Source organism: Euprymna scolopes, chromosome 1 (genome assembly GCF_053919585.1).
Source record: "Euprymna scolopes isolate OS-2025 chromosome 1, ASM5391958v1, whole genome shotgun sequence".
NCBI classification, from domain to species: domain Eukaryota; kingdom Metazoa; phylum Mollusca; class Cephalopoda; order Sepiida; family Sepiolidae; genus Euprymna; species Euprymna scolopes.
In genome coordinates, this window is record NC_136482.1 from 176,318,052 (window position 1) to 176,339,384 (window position 21,333).

At 35.0% G+C, this 21,333-nt stretch overlaps 1 protein-coding gene across 1 annotated transcript in view; it reads right to left on the reverse strand.

Moving 5' to 3' along the window:
- Positions 1–14,126: 14,126 nt before the first annotated feature.
- Positions 14,127–21,333, reverse strand: part of LOC145277736 (putative E3 ubiquitin-protein ligase HECTD4) — a 286,999-nt gene continuing 279,792 nt past the window's right edge. Inside the window, exons 63-65 of the mRNA XM_080129447.1 lie at positions 18,666–18,861; positions 17,496–17,715; positions 14,127–14,405 (exon numbers count right to left, since the gene is read on the reverse strand). Coding sequence (XP_079985573.1) covers positions 14,269–14,405; positions 17,496–17,715; positions 18,666–18,861 — 553 coding nt within the window. The 3' untranslated portion in view covers positions 14,127–14,268. The remainder of the gene's footprint in view (positions 14,406–17,495; positions 17,716–18,665; positions 18,862–21,333) is intronic.

Genomic DNA, 21,333 nt, shown 5'->3' on the forward strand with positions numbered 1-21,333 from the left:
TCTAAGGGAGATAACCAGCATAAACATAGCAAAAATAAGCATATTTTGCAAGATATAATTTGGGGCGTTGAAATAATCAGTAGAACAATGAAAGAATGTTGAACGAAGAAAAAAAAATAATAATAATAATTACACACACAAAAAAGAAATTTGTTTTTCTAATCAGTCAGCGTCAGGATGATTAAAACTTTTTTGAAGGAGATTTTGAAGTATTTAAACGTCAATGATTAAAGTTTAATTTAATTTTTTTTTTTTTTTTTTTTTACTATTCTGTAGGTTTGTAGGAGGGAAATGTTGTGCATTTCTTTCCTAATAATTACTTAAATAAGCACAAGGCCAAACGACATTACTTTTAACAAAACAATAATAAAGGGTTTATTTAAAAAAAAAAAAAAAAAAAGGGCGAGATTGTATCTCAAACTGGAGAGAAAGAAAGAAAGTGTAAATGTCTGTTTGAAGGTGTCGTCAACAAGTAGCAGTGGGAGGGGTGAGTGAGAGAGGTCTGTATAGGTCGCTTGCTGGCGTCTCTCTGGCGATTGCAGCTGAGATCCCAAAGGGCTAAAAATAATCCTTAAGGGGACAGCTCAATCAATGCGCCCTCCCAACTGATTAGTCAGTGTGGCCGAATCACTTTGGTACCGGGCATTGATCCGCTTATAGTAAATAGTTATTAACTGCTACATCACCCCCTGCTTAGGCGAAAAGCCGATGAAGATAAATAAAAAGGTAGCAGTCTTTAGAAAAATATAGAAAACAAGGCAACGTAATGTCTGCAAGTTTATGTTGCCGAAGAAAGAATATATAAAGGGTAATGAGAATAGAATGTTCCAGCTAAAATTTCTTCTTTTTTTTTTTTTTTTTTTTTTTTTTTTTTAAAATAAACAGTATATACAGGGGTTTAAATATACAAAGTTTTGCATAATTTTTTGGGCCAATGTACACGGCGGCCACTACGTGTAGTAGTGACATAGTTGTCATTTTCAGTATTCACTTCAGGTGTATGCTGTGTGAATGCAGGTGGGATATGTGTGTCTTGTGTTTCTGCATCAAGAAAAGCTCTTTTCACTCTGTCAACAGATACTGTTTCTTTTTTTGCCCCTAATATCCAGGGTGAAAAGTTTAGAAGTGCGTGATAACACGCGATAAGGACCAGTATAAGGCGGTGTTAGAGGGGCTTTCACACAGTCGTTTCTAAGAAACACGTGTGTCCACGAAGAAATGTCTTTGGGGACTGAAGATTTTATGGTCTGTTCCCTAGGTTTCATGGGTGGGAGCTTACTAAAGTAAGCTTGCAGTCTGTTTATAAGAGCTGGATCTGACAATCCTAGTTCTATCAGGATCAGCATCTGACCTGGCAGCGATAGAGGTACTCCATAGACAAGTTCGGCTGGAGAGTATCCCAGGTCCTCTTTGATAGCTGCATGACAGCCAAGAAGGACAACAGGTATGTATTCGTTCCATCGCTGCTGGTCAGGGTAAGCGCGTAAGGCAGCTTTCAATTGTCGATGGAAGCGTTCTATCATCCTGTTCGAAGCTGGGTGATAGCTTGTTGATCAAATACGTTTGATCTCTAAAATTCTGGAAAGTACCTGGAACAGGTGGGATTCAAACCACGGTCTGTAGTAATTGTTGTGGGGACTCCATACCGCAATATCCAGCCCGATATAAGGGCTCGCACTACAGATTCAGCCAAAATGTCCTTTAGGGGAATAGCTTCAGGCCACTGTGCGAAACAGTCTATGCAGGTCAGGAGATAAGTAAATCCCTGGCTGACTGGCGATGGTCCAACCAGATCGATGTGAACATGGCTGAACCGAGCATCTGGGGTGCTGAATGTTCCAAAGGGTGCACGGATATGGTTGTGCACCTTTGACTTCTGACAGGAAACACAGGAACGTGTCCAGGCAGTGATGTCACGCCTCATATTAGGCCAGAAAAATCTAGCTGTAATCAGCTTCACTGTGGCTTTGCGTCCGGGGTGTGCCAGATTGTGTAGTGTGTCAAAGACAGCTGTACCGATGAGTCATGGGAACAAACGGTCTAGGTGAATCTGTTGAAGTGTCATATATGATCTGTGTGTCCGAAGTAGGCATGGGTAGATACGCGAATTTGCAAGTTGCGAATTCAGATGACGACAGATCTAACGTGTCCAGACTTTGCTGGTCTAAGACCATTTGTTGTAAATCGATATCTGAAGGTGAGGACAGAGAATTAATAGGGAGACGAGATAAGGCGTCTGCTGCAGTGTTCTGTCCCCCAGAGACATGTCGGATATTGCTAGTAAATTGTGAAACAAAATTCAAGTGACGAGTTTCACGAGGTGAAATTTGTCCGGCTTAGCACGCAGTGCGAATGTAAGCGGATGGTGATCAGTGTAGATCACAAATTGTCAGCCTTCGAATGAATGCTGAAAGTGTTTCACTGCGAGGTACATAGCCAGGAGTTCACGGCCAAACATGCTGTAATGTTCTGCCGGTTTCAGCTGCCTCGAAAAATATGCGAGGGGTTGTAGTTGTTGTTGGTGCTGTTGTTGCAACACTGCACCTACAGCTGTGCCCAATACATCCACAACCAGTAAAAAATGGGCATCAGGCACAGGATGTGCAAGTAATGTGTGTGTTGTTAGTTTCTCCTTCACTTCTTTAAAGGCTTTCATCTGAATATCATTCAGTGAAATCTGCTCATTTTTCTTCTTCCTGTTACGTAACAAGTCAGAAAGAGAAGACAAGAGATCCACACAGTGTGGGATGAAGTGCCTGTAGTAATTTAGCAGGCTGAGGAAATGCCTTAGTTGGCGAAGTGAAGTGGGTGGTTTAAAGTCTTGTAGAGCTTTAACCTTTTCAGGTAAGGGAGATATACCCTCTGGGCTGATGATGTGGCCCAGGAAAACTAACTCTGAAGGACCAAAAACACATTTACCAGGGTTAATTCTAACCTGGTACTGTTGAAACCGTTCGAACAGTAGGCAGAGGTGAGTGATATGTCCCTCAGGTGAGGCACTTGCCACTAGAATGTTGTCTATGTAGTTATAGACGAAGTCTAAATCACGCACTACCTCGTCCATGAAGCGTTGAAAGGTACTAGCCGCGTTTCGCAAACCAAAAGGCATAGTTAAAAATTCAAACACTCCAAACGGAGTTGTTGGTACAGCAGTTTTCGGGATGTCGGCTGGATTCACTGGAATCTGATGGTATGCCTTAACCAAATCTAGTTTGGAGAAAGTCTTACAACCATGCAGTGAAGAAGCGAAGTCCTGTATGTGTGGGATTGGGTAACGATCGGGTACCGTAGTGGCATTCAATCGTCGGTAGTCCCCAGTCGGACACCAATCTCCAGCACGTTTCAGAACCATATGCAAAGGGGAAGCCTATGGACTGGATGAGGGGCATATGATTCCCAGTTGCAGCATATGGTTGAACTCTGCCTTCGCTGCTTTAAGTTTGTCAGCAGGGAGGCGTCGAGGTTGTGAGAATATAGGAACACCTGTGGTCTCAATATGGTGAGCTGTTGAGTGAAGTAGTTCACCCACAACAAAATTCAAGTTAGTTAACTCCAGGTAGGAGTTTATTAATGTATGATATGGATCATCGGCAGAAGCGATGAAAAATACAGGGCCAATAGATGTGAAGTTTGATTTTGAACCCGTGACGGAAAGTTCTGTATTAGCATCTATCAGCTGTTGTCTGCGTATGTCAACTAATAGGTTGAAGTGATGCAGAAAGTCAGTGCCTATAATGGGATAGAGCAAATCAGCTATCGTAAAAACCCACATAAAGTCTCTACGTAATTCCAAGTCAAGGGAACAAGAAATTTGACCGTACGTGGGAATAGACGAGTGATTTACCGCTTGCAGTGTGATGGATGAAACTGGCGGCCTCTCGGTGAGGAGTTTCAGTGGCCAAATGCTGCAAGCTGCTCCTGTATCAACCAAGCAATGCGCTTAGGATAAGGAGTCAGTGATAAAATAGGCACGGTGGGGGGGGTCTGTGGAGAATGTGCCGTGCTTAGTTCTCCAGACAATCGTTTGTTTCCCTGGTTCAAATACGAACAGGGCATTGTACAGTGCCGTGCGTCCTTGCCAAAACGACTATGATAAAAGCATAGTCCTGGCTTGCTAGAGTGATGGCAGTGATGTGAGTATGATGGACGGCTCTTGTAGCGGCATCTGGGTGATTGTGATCTGGCCACACTCAGCTTCCTCACCTCTCTGGTAAGCTGCTTGAGAGCGTCAAGTATAGCCAAGGAAGTTGCTTCTTGACTTGTGTCCCTAACTTTGGCTGATAGCGTAGAGACTTCAACCGAAGTCTGGGGGATAGCTGTGGTGGTAGGACCCTTGGTAAAGTTCATAACTTTATCTGCCAATGCCGCTACAATGTTGACAGAGTTTTTTTCCAACATAGGAGCTAAAATCGCTTTCACCTGTGCCGGCAGCCTCGAAAAGAAAAGCTGTTTTATAAGGGCACTGTCAGCGGGAACATCTCCAGCTAACTCTCTCATTCACTGGAGTAGCTCACTAGGCAAACGGTCTCCTAAGAGCTCGTCGTGGACTAATATTTGGAAGCATTTTTCCGCTGACACTGACGTCCAGAGCAGGACCTCCCGTTTTATCGAGTCGCATGTGAAGTTAGGAGGGGTGTCAGTGATCAAGTCTTTGACCACTGGCGTCAACAACGCAGGGAATACACTAAATAATATCGGTAATTGCCAATGCTCTTTAATGTCGTTTGCTGAAAAATACGACTCGAGCTGAGCGAACCAAATTTGGACGTCACCCGCATAAGCAGGCAAGTTGGTAGACATTAGATTAATAAATAAAATGAACAGACCAAAAAATCAAAAGTCGAAAAGTGAAAAAAAACTTCTTCAAAGAAACATGAATGAGAGATAGAAAAACGAAGGAAAATAAGTCAGAAGAATTACAAGTAAGATAAAAATAAATAATAGCAATAGTATGGATTGGAAAAGGAAAGATTTAAGAATTGTGTGTGTGTGTGTGTGTGTGTGTGTGTGTGTGTGTGTGAAAAATAAAGTGAATACTGTACTTACAGTGTAGTTGGCCATTAAAAAATAAATAAATAAATATTTATATATATATAGTTTGAGTTTGTTGTGTTGAAGGATGTAGTAGCTGGTCTCTTTGGTTAAGAAAATGGAAGGCGAAATGTTGTCTGCCCGTGGTTGATGAGTGCGTAAAGAAAAACAAACTATTTGTAAACAAAATGTTTTTTGCTCTGTTTTTTTTTTTTTTTTGGTTTGTTTTTTGGTTCGTTTTTCGGGTTTTTTTAAAACAAAATTCTTCAGTAATTTTTCTTCTTTTTTTTTGTTAGGTTTTTTTTTTTTTCTTCGTTTCGAAGTTTTATTTGTTATTGTTTTCTTCTTCGATTTTGAGCGTGCTGTCGCTGTTTGTATCGGCAATGGCGACAAGGAAAATGAATAACTTTCTTGTTGTTTTCGTCGAAGTTCTTTTCGTGAAAAAAAAATTATATATATCTTCCAGTCTTTCTGCCTTTATGATTTGGTCCCTTGTTTTCTTTATATTTTGCTCAAAAAAAAAAAAAAAAAAAAAAGAAACGCCTCTTCGTAAATCAAAAGGTCTGTGTTCATTTCAGGTAACCATTTTATACAAGGGAAATGTTGTGCATTTTTCTCCTAATAATTACTTAAATAAACACAAGGCCAAACGACATTGCTTTTAACAAAACAATAATAAAGGGTTTATTTAAAAAAGATGAGATTGTATCTCAAACTAGAGAGAAAGAAAGAAAGTGTAGATGTCTGTTTGAAGGTGTCGTCTGCCATCAGACTGCAGTCGTCAACAAGTAGCAGTGGGAGGGGTGAGTGAGAGAGGTCTGTATAGGTCGCTTGCTGGCGTCTCTCTGGCGATTGCAGCTGAGATCCCAAAGGGCTAAAAATAATCCTTAAGGGGACAGCTCAAATCAAGGCGCCCTGCCAACCAATTGGTCAGTGCGGCCGAATCACTTTGGCACCGGGCATTGATCCGCTTATAGTAAATAGTTTGTTAACTGCTACAGGTTCATTTTGCAAAGTATAATTTGGGGCGCATAATAATTAACGTACACAAAACAACGAAAATAGAAAACTTTTTTGAAGTAAATTTTGAAGTATTTAAACCGTCAATGTAATTTTTTTTTTAAACGAAAATAAAAAATTAAAAAATAAGAAATTTGTTTTTCTTTATTTTAGGTAATCAGTCATTTCTATCTGATTAAGAAAAAATAACAACGTTCAAAGATTCTGCACAAGATAAAGTGTTCGGGTTTTTTTTTGGGGGGGGGTCTCTTAAATAAGGGAAGCATTTTTCTTTGGCTAATTGGACAACAACTTCTTGATTAATTAACAAGTTTAGGCAATCTCCAAAAATACCGTTAGGGCTTACAACATGGCCGCCAGAAGAGTCACGTGATCCGGTTGATCCAAAATATGAATCGCCGTATTACGAAACCGGAAAACGCAAATTTAAAGCAAACTTTGACAAACAAGCATAATAATTAAGTACAAAAACAGTTTTTCAATATCATAATAATAAATAATTTATTTAGAACGGTCATTTAATTTTTTGTTGAGAAACAATCACAGTTTGTTTGTTTTTTAAAACAGTGTTTATAAAAAATATTTTATTCAGAGTTTTTCATAAAAATGGTATTTAAAACAAGGTGTTCATTTTTTTTAAGATGTAATGTTATAAAAATATGATGTAAAAAAAAACAGTTTATATTTTTAATTTTCATTTTATAAATTTAGACAGAATAGATGGAGGCGATGCAACAAATTAGCTCACAAAATTTATTTGGGCCGACTCTTTCACGCCACATAAATTCATTTAAATATGAAGTGAAGAGAGCCCTTGATGTACCGAATTGACGACGAAGTTTTTTCTTCGCTCGCATCCACGTATTTTCAATAAGTTGAGTATTTATAGTCGTGTCGTTAGGCTCCACAAAATTTCTTTCGTGGACAACAACATCGTGGCTGTAAATACCAAAGTCAATGTCTGCTACGGTTGCATAAGCGCTCCACCCATCGCTTATTATACGAGTCCCGGGTAAGATCCATTGGCGAATTATAGGGACCAGAGTTTCACGTTTTCTGTCTGGAACCTCGATCAAAAGGCAATTCTTAGAGCCTCGTTCGATGGCGCCGAACACCTAATGGCTACGTCGGACAGTTCCTCTATGATATTTCCGAGGGTAAAAATGGCTTTCATCAATTTCAACCTCTTTTGGGGTCCAGGTCTCATCTACACCCCCCAATTGAATTGGGTTTTGTTCAATGTACTGAGTGCACACTTCCCTCAAAAAGTTGCACCAGTCGCTCACTTTGTTGGCACTCACCTCACTTTCTGTTGCCATAGTTTTTTGTGGAAAATCCATGCTCCACATATACATAATTATTACAATGGTTCTTAGATTGAGGTTGCTTCTTTGAAAAAAAGAGTTTGTTCTAATTGTATTACGATATCCATCGTTTCGGCAACGCCATCTCCAACCATCCTTGGATTCGGAATATCGAGCCAACACGCATGGTGACCCACAAATTTGACAATTGCATGAATTGGCTATCAGACGTCTCTGTGCAAGCCATGTCAATATGTGCACGTCATCTGGCATTGCTAACATTAGCCGAGACAATGTCATAGTTTCGCCAAGTATAGCGTTATTGTCATGAACACGAGGAACGAGGAACAAGGGTGATACGTTAAGGGCCATTGATATTTTTGTAATTCTCTGAGGTAGGTAGCAGTTCCAATTTCAGGAATCGTCGTGGTTCAATTCCAGGAATTGTCATGGTTCAATTGCGTTCCGTCGACCACGACCACTTGTTTGTTCTGAATAAAATACTTTTTATAAACACTGTTTTAACTAAAAACAACCTAAGATTGTTTCTCAAAGTTTGCCTATTTTTATAACAACATTATATCAACAAAAAATTAAATACAAACAAATTGTGATTGTTTGTCAAAGTTTGCCTTCAAGGCTGCGTTTTCCATTTGCACGATTCATGTTTTGGATCAACCGGATCACGTGACTCTTCTGGCGGCCATGTTGTAAGCCCTAACGGTATTTTTGGAGATTACCCAAGTTTATTTAATTTTGTTGATTAATTAACATTGTTTCATTGTAACAGGTTGTTTACTTTTGTTTTTTGTATGTTAATAATAAGTCTATTTTGCTACTTAACATGGTTATATTTTTAATTTCATGGATGGATTAACTTCGCTAACTTATTTTCTTATCGTAAATTGTTTCAGCAATTTCCGGAACTCGGCTAGAGTAATCGTGTAATTTTTTTTTTTTTTTTTAACATTCTTTCATTGTTCTACTGATTATTTCAGCGTCCCAAATTATATCTCGCAAAATATGCTTATTTTTACTATGTTTATGCTGGTTATCTCCCTTAGATTTAATGACCCGTTAACATAAGCGGCCTTTTTTTTTTTTCGATATTTTCATTTTTTTAATGTCTTGATTAAACTGTACAAGTACCAAATTATATTTTGATACATGTTTATACAATCTTACTGTGAAAAAAAAAAAAGAAGAAAAGAAAAATGAATGCCGATGCTCAAAATGAATAAACATCTAGACCTTGTAGCGAGCTGCTACACCTCTTCCTTTACTTAAAAATTCACCAAAAATCAGGAAATTAACCAATTTGAATGAAATTTTCAGTATTGATCAAGTAATGAATATAATGAACCCATTATTTTTTTATTTAAATCTTAATGGAAATGTATTATTTTATTTAAACAAAAGATCTTTAGTAAAGTTATGGTTTTTAGTAGTAAAAAAAAAAAAAAATGATTGAATTTAATTTTGCTTTTTTTATGAAAATAAAGGATCGTAAAATATAACAATTTAAAAAAATTATTTAATTTTTATAGGAACATTACCATAAAACCCCTCAAGGTCTGTATTAATGAATTCGATATAACTCGAAGAAAAATGAATTTCTCGATCTATCGATATTATCATTGAATTAAGCATTGCTTATTTAATATTTTCACACAAAAAATTATAATAGTAAAAAATATTTATACTTTGTTTTTTAATTGCCGGTTTCGCATAATTTTTATATGTAAGATTTTAATATTTCCCTTGCTTGAATGAATGTGAAACTTTCGGCGTAACATATTTTTTATATAATATTGAACAATAATTTAAAAAAAATTAATTTAACAACCGGAACATAGAAAAATAATTAAATTAAAAAATGGTAAAAATTATATTAACGTTCAGGATAAAAATGTACGGATGCACGTCGGGAGGGAGGAGGAACAAACATCTTGCCACTCATCTCCCTTCATAATGCCCCTGCAACTTATGTCCCCGATAGTAGCCCCTACTTCAAAGTGGCACTGTGCCTTGTTTGGGGTGAAAATTGATTAAATAAAATTAAATAAAAATCTCAGTGGCCACATCGCAGCCACCGAAAAAAGACATCTACCTTAGAATAGCCAAGGCTTGGAGTGCACTTAATCGGCTGAAAGTTATATGGAAATCTGCCCTCTCAGAACAGATCAAGAAAAACTTTTTTTTAGAGCCATAGTGGAGATGGTGCTGCTTTATGATTCACCAATATGGATTCTCAGTAAAAAGCTTGAAAGTTAGTTAGATGGAACTTGCACTAGAATGCTCCTGGCAGTGTTAAACTTAAACTGGAAAACATATCCAATCATTAACTGTCGGTATATAGTCAGTTGCCCAAGATTTCTTCAGTAATAAAAGATAGAACATTGCTATAGAAAAAAAAAATGAGGTTGTCAGTGACGTGGTAGGAAGACCTGTCAAGACGTACACAAATTTATTGATAGAAGACGGCTTACAACTTGAAGATCTTCCTAAGGCCATGAAACCTGTGGAGGGTAAGAGTCATTTTGGTCTGGGCGATTACTTGATATGATGATGAGAATGTGTCTACACCTAAGAAATAATAAAAGAACATTTTTCTATTATCGGCGAAGAAAAATTATTTTCAGTAAAATTAAATTAAAAAATGGTAGCCTCGTAGGAGATGTCCTTTTCTCCTCCTTGCAACCTCTATCTCACAGAAGAGATGTTGCGAGTTTGTCTCTGATGTATCGTTATTTTCATGGAAAGTGTTCGACTGAGCTTCAATCTATGGTCCCCCCTCGCCAAACTTTCACAAGAAACACTCGTCTAGCTGTAAACACTATCAATAATTCCTCCCACTCTTTATCTGTGCCTAAACCTAAACGTAGATTCCATGAACAAAGCTTCTTTCTTAGAACTGCACGCCTGTGGAATTGTCTTCCGTTTTCCTGCTTTCCGGCTGACTACAATATGGTTGTGTTCAAGTCTAACGTAAATAAGTTCTTGATGAGCCGTTCCATATAAGTTATCAAATGTACCAAATTTTCATTACTAATGATTACTATATTGTCCAATTTCTACTGTACACTCTTTAACCCTTATCCTTGAGTGGCCTCTTGGCCTTGATAATGTGGTGATGCCTATGTAAAAAAAAAAAAATAAAAAAAATAAAAGAACAATTATTTCTGATTTGAATAAAAAAAATTCTTTCCAAATAAAAATGAACAATTCTTACCGAATAAAAAGGAGACATATTTCCGAATAAAAAGAACAATTATTTATCCACTTTTTCCACTTTGCATGGCAAATTAACTCATACGCTACTATAACCAACAAAGCCTAAGAAGGGGGTAGTGTAGCAGTTCCATGATGAAAGATCTCATTTATTTTGTTTGTAGATGCATTTTCTTATGCAGTAATAAATTGTGATTTGGTTGGTGAAAATGTGTAGTTATATACAAACAACTGGCACATCACTGTAGACCCACTTGCAGTCTTTCCTAATTTCTACCTAACGCTTGAATAGCACCAAATGCAAGTCAAAAAACCAATGGGAACAGACGTAATTTCAGCACAAAGTGAATTAAAATACCTGAACCAAATTACATTTCTACTATAATATGTACCTGCCAAGTCAACTTGCTTAAGTTTCTGTATTCTTATGTTCCTGGTAAACAAAAATAGATTTATATTATTGGAAAGAAGTTGGTAGTTAGTGTAGCAATTAAGCTGACATTGTAAACATGCAATAGTCCAATGTTATGTCTGGCAAAACAAAATGCTGATGAGGGTTTGAGTGTAATTCACTTATCAGGCTGAGATAATTTAGAAAGTTATCTAAGGAGGCATTTTCGGTAACATTTCTTGTTGATAAAATTGGTAATTCTTTAAGTGAAATGTTTCTTATTGCATCTTGAGTTGGACTTTCATTCTTCAGATATCATCATGACTTAAGCCTGTCATTCGTGAGTGTATTAATAGGTGTTCAGTAATGGCACAAGTTCCTTGAACTTACTCCATCCGCTCCTGTTTCTTCTCTATATAAATGACCTTCTAGAGAATATTAAGAAAATTAACATTTATGCTGATGACGCCATCCTCTATTTTGGTATTGTGTCTCGCTCATCTTCAGACCAATTGAAATATGCAGCTAATCTAGAAGTTGATATGAGTTTAGTTATGGATCAGGGTAAGAAATGGCTTGTTTCATTCAATCCTGTTAAAACTCAGCTATTGTCTCTCAGTTGTAGGTGTGTCCCTTTTCTTCCTGAGATTCTTATGGATGGCTTTGGTCTGGATAAGAAATCAATTTTAAAACTTCTTAGTTTTTCTCTCATCAAATCTTTTTTGGAGTCCATATATTAAATCCATTGCTCTTCCTGCGTCTCATAAAATCGGTTCTCTCTATCCCTCTAAACACTTTCTCACACCTGAGGCTATTCTCTATTTCTTTAAATCTATTATCAGTAGGGCTAGGACAACAGCATATTCTTTTCATTGTTTTAACTCGAGTCTGTACCCGTTGATATCTTATATGCTTTTATATATAGTGATGTGGTTCTCAGTTGATTAACTGTGTCGGATATATACTCGAGAGTCAAAATAATGAAAATAATATGCTGTCGCCATGGCCCTAATTATCAGACGATATATGGAGTACTGTTGTCATATTTGGGTTGGTGAATCTCTGTCCCATTTCAGGGTCCTTGATAAATTGCAGAAACGTACCTGTAATTTGATTGGCCCTACCCTTTTTTCTTCACTACAACCTTTCTCTCACAGACGTGATGTTGCGAATCTCAGTCTTTTCTACAAATATTATCATGGCATGTGTTCCTCAGAGGTGTCCGAGCTATTCTCCGCTTCCATTGTTACTTGTTTGACTCGGTTTAGTAATCTCCATAACCAGCTGTCTTAATACAGCTTCCTATTCCTCCATATCTTTTCTCTTAGAACTGCAAGGTTGCGGAACTCCCTTCCTGCTCACTGTTTTCCTTCTACCATCAGCCTTGGTCTTGAAAAGACTAAGTTCAACAAGCATCTCCTGTCTTTGCGATAATCATCATTCATTCTTGTTAGCTCCTTACATCGAGTGGCCTCATGTTTTGTCTTAAGCGATTTCCATGAAAAAAAAAATTCTTACAATCATACTAGTACCTGCTCCACCCTGTGCTCCAATGGTATCACCAAGGTAACAAAACTTCTCGACAATCTGTTACACCTGATGATATACATCATTGGCTTAATACAAACTCTAAAATGAGTAGAGGATAAAGTATAACGGTTAACAAAATTTATTCAACAACTTACAGATTAAATGGTAATGTAGAAGTTGCTGAATATGTGATGATTAAAATCTGATGTGTTATATATTTTGTTTACCTCCCTAAATTGTAATGGCAGACAAATTTCTCTTCTTCACTCAAGGGTAATCACTAGGGCTAGGACAACAGCATATTCTTCTCATTGTTTTTACTCTTTAGTATATATACGACACAATTAGACATAATTAATCAACAGAGGACCACATCACTCTACATGAAAACATAATATACCAATGGATATATACCTGAGAATCAAAACAAGGAAAAGAATATGCTGTTGTCATAGCCCTAGTAATCGCTCTCTCTTCTTCGGTCCACGGGAAATAACTTATCTTTGGGTTGTACCTAACAACCTCAATAGCTTTAAATATACTTTTTCCACATCTTAATTCTCATCCATCTCCATTGTCTTAAGAAGTGTCATTGAATTACTACTGAGTAAGGATAACCACTTTCTATTGATATAAGAAAGATGATAAAAAAAATCTAGGGACGTTCTGCTCACAGTATTTTTTTTTTCTTGCTCTGACAAAATACAAAATCAACTTTGCAATCTAGTGGATGATCTTCTCTATTATTCCTTATTGTCCCTCTCTCACAGTAGACACGTAGCTAGTCTTTCTCTACTCTGCTGTTATTTTCATAGAAGGTGCTCGACTAAGCTCCAATCTCTGGTTACCCTCTTCCACCCAAAAATATTTCACAGCACAAACTTGTTTTCTACCATGTGTACAAGAAAGAACTTTTCTATTTTAATTTGTGTGGCTAAAATCAAGCAGAACAAGAGTTTCCCCCATCTATGGACAGACATTACCATAGGATTGTTTCCCTGTGGATCACAACATGTTCATCTCCAAGTCCAATATTGACAAATATTTTATGAGTTGCCCTCTGAAGTAGTCAAATGTTGTCCATGCCATTTTTTCCAATTTTCTCATTGTATTTCTCATCATCCAGCTGACAATCCTATTGGCTTTCATTCTCAAGTGGATTTTGGCCTGACTAATAATAGAAACAACAACAACGAAAAACAAACAATTTTACATATTAAAATTTTTATTGAATATCAGAATTCATTGGAAAACTAATTTTTAACAATAAAAAAACAAAAAAAAAACAAGACAAAATAAGAACAAAAAGTTAACTTTTTCAAAAACAAACGAAAAAGTAAAGAAATACAAAAAAGTAAGAAATAAATAATCAATTTTTTTTCATTTTTTTTCAAGTTGCTTAACATTTTTTTTAAGGTTTATCTTGAATTCTTAATTTAAGAATTTTGTTTTGGGGGGATATTTTTGTCTTGCACTATGCAATCCATGAATATATATATATATATATAGCCCATTATTTTTCATAACTCATAGTTAATGAAACAGGTTTTATATATATATATATATATATATATATATATATATGCAAAAGCATTAACAAGAAAGGAATTTCTGCCGAATGATGAGATGTAACTAAATAATTTACCATAACAAATCGGAGAAGAGTTGAATAACATTGTTGTCATTTGGTTGCAAAATAATTCAGTTTATTTTCAAAACATAAGATTTTTTGTTGCTCATGAGTTGCTTTGAAAGTTTTGTTCAACCACTGAGTGGATCCTCTCTACAATTGATTGCATATAAAATGCGTTGTGTCATAATTTCCTGAGTTGAATACTGCGGCAACTTTATCATAAACATACACGTCTCAACACGGATGTAACGATTATCGGGTGATCCTGAAAGAGAAAAAAACATAATAATTCCAATAATTAGTGGCTATTCAATCCGCACATTCAGACATAAAAATGCTATTTCAAATTTAAATGCACTGACACTTTGGTTCTTCTCCAGAATTCCCTTTATATATAAACAAAAAAAAAAAAAGCAAAAATCTGTATGATGTACATACCCATGACAAAACAAAAATATCATATTCCAAAAATCATAAATTGATCAAGTAGTTTTATTTTTAAATAAGAAAATAAAATTTTATTAATATCGGAGGAGTGACCGTCTCACCCAACATTTTGAAGAAAAAAAAAATCTAAGAAAGAGACAAAGTAAATAACAATAATTCAAAACTTGTGAGATTTATGTGATAATGCCTACAAATTCCGATTAATCGCTTAAAAATGATTTTCTTTATAAAAATAAAAAAGATTAATTTATATGATTTTTTTTATTTATATTTTTATTTCATCATGCGTATGTACATCATGCATATTTTTTTATCATTAGAATTGTGAACAAGAACGGACATTTAAAAAAAATTTTTTTTTTACTTAATATTTTGACGATTGTTACTTGAAAGAAGATTTGGCACTTTCATATACAAATGAAGAAAACATTGAATTTCAAGTGAAACAAATGACATCTACATAATTTTCAGGCTTCAAATAATAACATATGCAAAAATTGCAGAAAACGATAAGGTAGAAAAATAATTATTAACTAGCGGGACCTGTCGAAATTCCACAGCGAAGTCTTTCATATGTAATATATTGATGTTGGCATTCAGCATCAGCTTGAATCAAAACCAAAAACAAAACTTTCGAAACTGAAACTAAAACTCATGGAGAATTCTTAGTATAATTATTTATTACAAGAAATGGAAGATCATAACAGTTAAACGACAGTAACTCGGAAGAAAAAAGATGTAAGCGTACCACACAAAATAACACACATGCTATCATATTGCTATATAGATAAGATATATTATATTGGGTAAAATATAATATAGTGATTAAAAAAAAAAAATAGATGACTTGGGCGCCTACAGCTACGATCGAAACCGAAACTAAAAATTATGAAGAATTTTTGTATCAGCATTTATTACAAAAAATATGTATATTCTAGAATTAAATCTCAACCAATGGAATTTGCCAGAAAGTGTGACACACACACGCTATCGTATTAATATATAGATTGAAAATGCCTCATCACATGACCTTGTAAAGTGCTGGCATTGTGAATTCAAACATAGCCGGAAGTCTGTGGAAACAGCTCTCAGACCTGGTCGCCCCCCTTTTGCCATTGATGAGGCTTCTGTCCGTCAAGTTGAGGCTGCCATTTTGGAAGATCGGCGCATTACAATTCGCCAAATAGCACAAGATGTCAAGATTAGTACAGGGTCTGTGGAAACTAGCATTCATGACCATTTGCATATGCATAAGGTGTCTGCCAGATGGATTCCCAGGTTGCTCACACCATTCCAGAAGCAAGAACGTGTCGAGTGCTTGAGGATGAATTTGGAGATGTGCCAAGATGAGTCAAAGTTTTTCAAAAGACTGATTACACAGGATGAAACCTGGGTCCATCACTATGATCCAGAGACCAAAATCCAGTCAATGCAGTGGAAGCACTTGGACTCACCACCTCCAAAGAAGGCAAGGGTTCAGCTCTCCGCTGGCAAGGTCATGCTCACAGTCTTCTGGGACCAGGACGGAGTAGTGATGACAGATTTCCTGGCAAAGAGTACCACAATTACAGGAGCCTATTATGCTTCACTTTTGAGGAAATTAAGGGAAGCTATCAAAATCAAGAGGCGGGGCAAGATCAGCAAAGGTACCCTCCTCCTGCAGGACAACGCTCCAGTCTACAACTCGCATGTCGCCAGATCAGAAGCACGGGTGTGTGGTTATGAAATCCTTCCCCATCCTCCCTACTCTCCTGACCTTGCACCCTCTGACTTTCACCTCTTCCCAGCCATGAAGCTGTTTTTGAAAGGAAAGCTTTTCCCAGATGATGCAGCCTTGATTTCTGAAGTCACATCATGGTTGGAGGACCAATCTGGTGTGTTCTACAAAAACGGTCTCCAGAGCTGCATCAAACGATGGGAGAAATGCATAACTCTGGGTGATTCCTATGTAGAGAAAGACTAATAACTGCGCCAAGTTTCGTTGCTCTACTGCTATGGGAAGTGGGTCAGGGGCATTACTTATTGCACATCCCTCGTATTACATTTACTTAAAAAGAGATAAGTTGGCAAGAGAGATAATAAAGTTCTGTTGCTTATTTCATGTGATGAATATAATTCGAATTGTCAGACAATATCAATTCCCCATATAAACCTTAGAGAAAGCAGTTTTTTATTAATAATTATTTTTCTACTTTATAATTTTCCATAATTTTTGGATATGTTACTATTTGAGACCTGACAATTACATAGATACCATTTGTTTTATTTGTAATTCAATATTCTTTTTGTATAATATAGAAGCGCTAAAGATCTTTTCAAGGGAGATAATTCTCATAAAATCAGTTCTCTCCATTGCACACACTTTTATCTATTTTTAACATTTTGCACCAATGAATATTTACGAATAAATAATTGAGTAATAATTCAGTTAAAGTTTGCACCTGAAATAATAATTGTGTTGCATTTCTTGGCATAATTGAAATGATGAATATTGTTCAATTTTCATATGGACCCAGATTCAAGATGTCTTTTTTTTTTTTTTTTGTTGATAGTTGATATATTCATGAAGAAAGATAAGGATTTTAACTTTAAATAGATTTAATTCATTTTAACGACTAAACGAGCTCCATTTCTTAGCTAGGAGGTACTTTTAGCTGGCTCATCCTCCCACAAAGGAGAGGCATGATCTCCACATATCAGGATCTTGTGTTACATGTCTTTTTAATAAAGTTTACTGAGCAACTGTGATTCTGCCTTTGTCACATTATAATAAAAACCAACCATAGATTTGTTTCTTATAGAAGACCACAGCTAACCCCAAAAAGAATCAAACAAACCACAACACCTAATAAATTATATTTTAAGCAAATTACTGCAATTGAATAAAATTATGCAATAATTGTCTCACCTGGTCCATCGGGAGGTGCAATTTTCATAGGATATGGAGGAACGTGGGCTGTATCTGAAGATCCGTCACGACATGGACAAGTCTGGGGAATTCTTTCTTGATTGCATGCAAACTTAATGAAGCGTCCCAAATCATCTTGGCCAAAATTATCCAACGCCGTCCAGAAGAATTCAATATGCTGATCCGTTTCAGTTAAGCCAACTTGATACATCGTGTGAGCCTAAATATAAAACGCTCAAAAGTTACAATAAAAATTGACATGCATCCATAGCATTTAGATTCTTAGTTATAAATTAAAAAGAATAAATAATTGTCATGTCATGTTTTTTCACTCTCCTTCCTTCCTCGCCTATGACTGTGTAGGTGTCTTTTTAGACCATCTGCAGATCTGCATGGCCAACTAAGTTTGCATATAATTATTATTAATCATTTTTAATGCTATTTTATTTGTTGGCTCTCTGCAATATATCCTAAGGAGTTTTATAAGTAAATAAGCCTGTGTGGTTTTAACAATAGAAACAATTGAAAGGTCAATGTGTGCTAGAGTATCAAGTAAAGACTTTCCTTTAAAAAGTTGCTTTTTAGGTCTTTTTATTTGGGTCTGTTTTGAACAAATATCACATTAAAAATTGTCACCGACACATACTTTTTATGATATTAAGACCTTATTATCCAATGCATTCTCTATCATTTTCATAGGTGGCCATGTTTATTTTTGTACGTACAGTCAATTCTGCACACACGCCCACAGATATTATATATATATATATATATATATATATATATATATATATATATATATTGCAGAGAAGTCAAAAAATGAAAGTGTCAAAAACTCATAATTACACGCAAACTTATTCAAAATTTAAAAAATAAAAGCACAACTGAATTTCTTTTACTTTTGTATTTTATTTCATTGAATTTGTTATTTTTGGTTCACATTTTTGTCTTTACTTCATAACAAGTTGTACTTGTAAGATGCGTTAATTTTTTTGTCTTACACCAAAACGAGAGTATAAACAGGGAGACAAAAAGTTCATGAGTACTGTTTAACGGTATGTTTTCAACAAGTCAAAGTTGTACACTTTCCCACTTTTCCATCATCATTGAAATAAACATTTCAGTTGAAGTTTTAAAAGAAAAAAAAAAAACACAAACATATTTACTCACCTTAAGAAAATCTAAATCAATATATGGAAGCCCACAAACTCTTAATTCCATGTTTGCTGGTGACATTAAAGTTAACAGTTGAATCGGAATAACTGAAGCTAAACCAGATTTTAAAGCTTCCATCCTTTCAGAACACGTTAATTCGTCGATTCTTAAATGACGGATTTTTTCTACATAATCATGTCGATTTTCCCAACTATAAATAAAATCAAGAAAAATAAATTTTATTTCGTGCAAAGGACAACAATCATTTTGAAAAATATAGATTTTAAAGATTGTGCACATATATATATATATATATATATATAAAGAAAAGAAAGAAAATCATTGGAAAAACTAAAGAAAATTCTCTTGGATAAAAATTTTATATCCAACCAGTTTTTATACCTGGCTTTGCCCGGGGCGAAAAATACGCTTAAATATGATATTTTAATTTGTCCAGATTATTATAGAGTCGTGATTTCAAAAGTAAAAAAAAGTATTTAGGTGCCATCAGCTAGAATCGAAACCGAAACTGTAGAATTCAAAGCTGGTGATATTACTACTGTACCATCGTGAGACACATAAACGGATTAAAAATTAAAAATAAACTAAGATGAATGTACAAAATGTTAAACGATTTTTTCAATTTGGACCCATTTTTGACCATTTAAAAACAATTTTAACTCGCTAAAGACCCATAAAAGAACGGCCTGCAAAAAATCCAATCATATTTAAGGCCTCTAGCGCCGCTCTGCAACTTTTAGTTTTGGAGGAGATAGAATTTGAAAATATAGAGACAGACAGACATATGGCTGTTTATATATGTTTATATATTATTACACATGCAATAAAAGGTGGGGATTTAAGTCACAAATAAACGTAGGGGTATGATAAGAAATTTCCGAGAAGAATGAAAACTGTTTATCTTTGTAACACGTTGCCCAAAGGTGGGGGGGGGGGTACAAGGAAATTTACAGGAAAACAAAAACCCAAGTATTTTCTCTTTATCGCATATGTGACACCGCAAAAATAAAATAATAAAGCAAGTGGATGGAAACGCAAGGACGAACACAATAAAAATGCAAGAAAATAACGAAATAACAAACACTTTTCCAAACGATACAAAAATAGATTTATTTAAGAAAAAAAGAAGAGTTTAACGAAAGAAAAAGAAATGTATTCAAAGTTATGGAATCTGGAGTACATCTACGCGTATGGAAATGAGCGAAAGTCCTTTTTGGGGTGGGGGTAATTAAAGTCTTTGCACTTACAGGTTTCTTTTGTTTTCCCTTTTTTTTTGTTTCTTTTACTGGTGTGTTTTACAACAAGGGGTGGGGATACACTAGTAGACCTTCGCTCAGTTTCAATACGACTACTGCACTAGCCTATCTTGTGGGAATCATGTTTTATTTTATCTCGGTGACGAAATATGGAAAACAAAAATGATATATTTCGTCAGCCTAAAATTAAGTATTTAAATTTTGATTTAAATACATAGTCCAATTTAATATATATATATATATATATATATATACACACACACACACACACACTCCTATAAATTTGTTTTTTTTCTTGTATTGATATTCATATTAAAAACCCTTTTTTCTATTGAATTAAAAAGAAAATACAACTTTGTTATATATGAATCATGGAATTGCATTCATCTGCAAAAGATCTAGATAATTTGCACATTCTTTTAAACATTCATTTTAATTCCCTATTAGTTTTTCGGTTTTCTTATGAGATTATCATTTTTAGATAACTATTACATGTAATTATATTCAGGCAAATATTCTACATGATTTATACTTGCGCGATATTGGTGTAAAAGGTTATAGTAAACACAAACCTCTTTGTATATTTATGTATGTATATATGTATATATTTGTTTAAAAATTTTGCCTACCAAACTCTTGTCAGTTTTTGGTCTACAGACATGAAACTTAATATATAGGGTATTCGAATCTATGCGAAATTTTATATTTAGGTTTTAGCTGGGGAAAATCAGTGCAAAAGAGTGAAAATTTTAAAACTTAAATTTACTAGGTGAAGGTCAAACGACGGCATTACGAATATACATGTGTAACGAAATAGCTATTGGTTCATGTTTTAATTTTTAGCCTTGCAGCAAACATGTCTTCATAGATCAGAACTTAATGTCAAAAGAAAAAGTAAATCGTAAGCTAAACGTTTTGGTTTCGATTCTCAGTGGCAGAGCAAAAGTCATTTTTTTTTTAACTTTTTAAATCATTACTATGTACTGGGTCCAATATAATATAATAATAAATACAAAATCTACATTAATCAAAATATCATATTTAAGCCTATTTTATGACCGGGCAATGCCAGGCGGCCTGCTAGTATATATATATATATATATATATATATATATATATATATATATATATATATATATATATATATATAAAAAAACAATTATGTATTATGAAACAGGTGCTGTGAAAAAAAAAAAAAATTGGAAATTTTGACATGTTGAAAGAAATAAATGGTAAGATGAATAAAATCTTGAAATTTGGAATATAGCTGTTTTGTCATCGATTTGTATATGCTCTGTAGTTAATTTTAACATACATTAAGCTTCATAAATAAAAGGATTGGCATTAATAAAGAGGGAAATATAATTGATAAAGCATATTTTTCTCATATATATATTAAATATAAT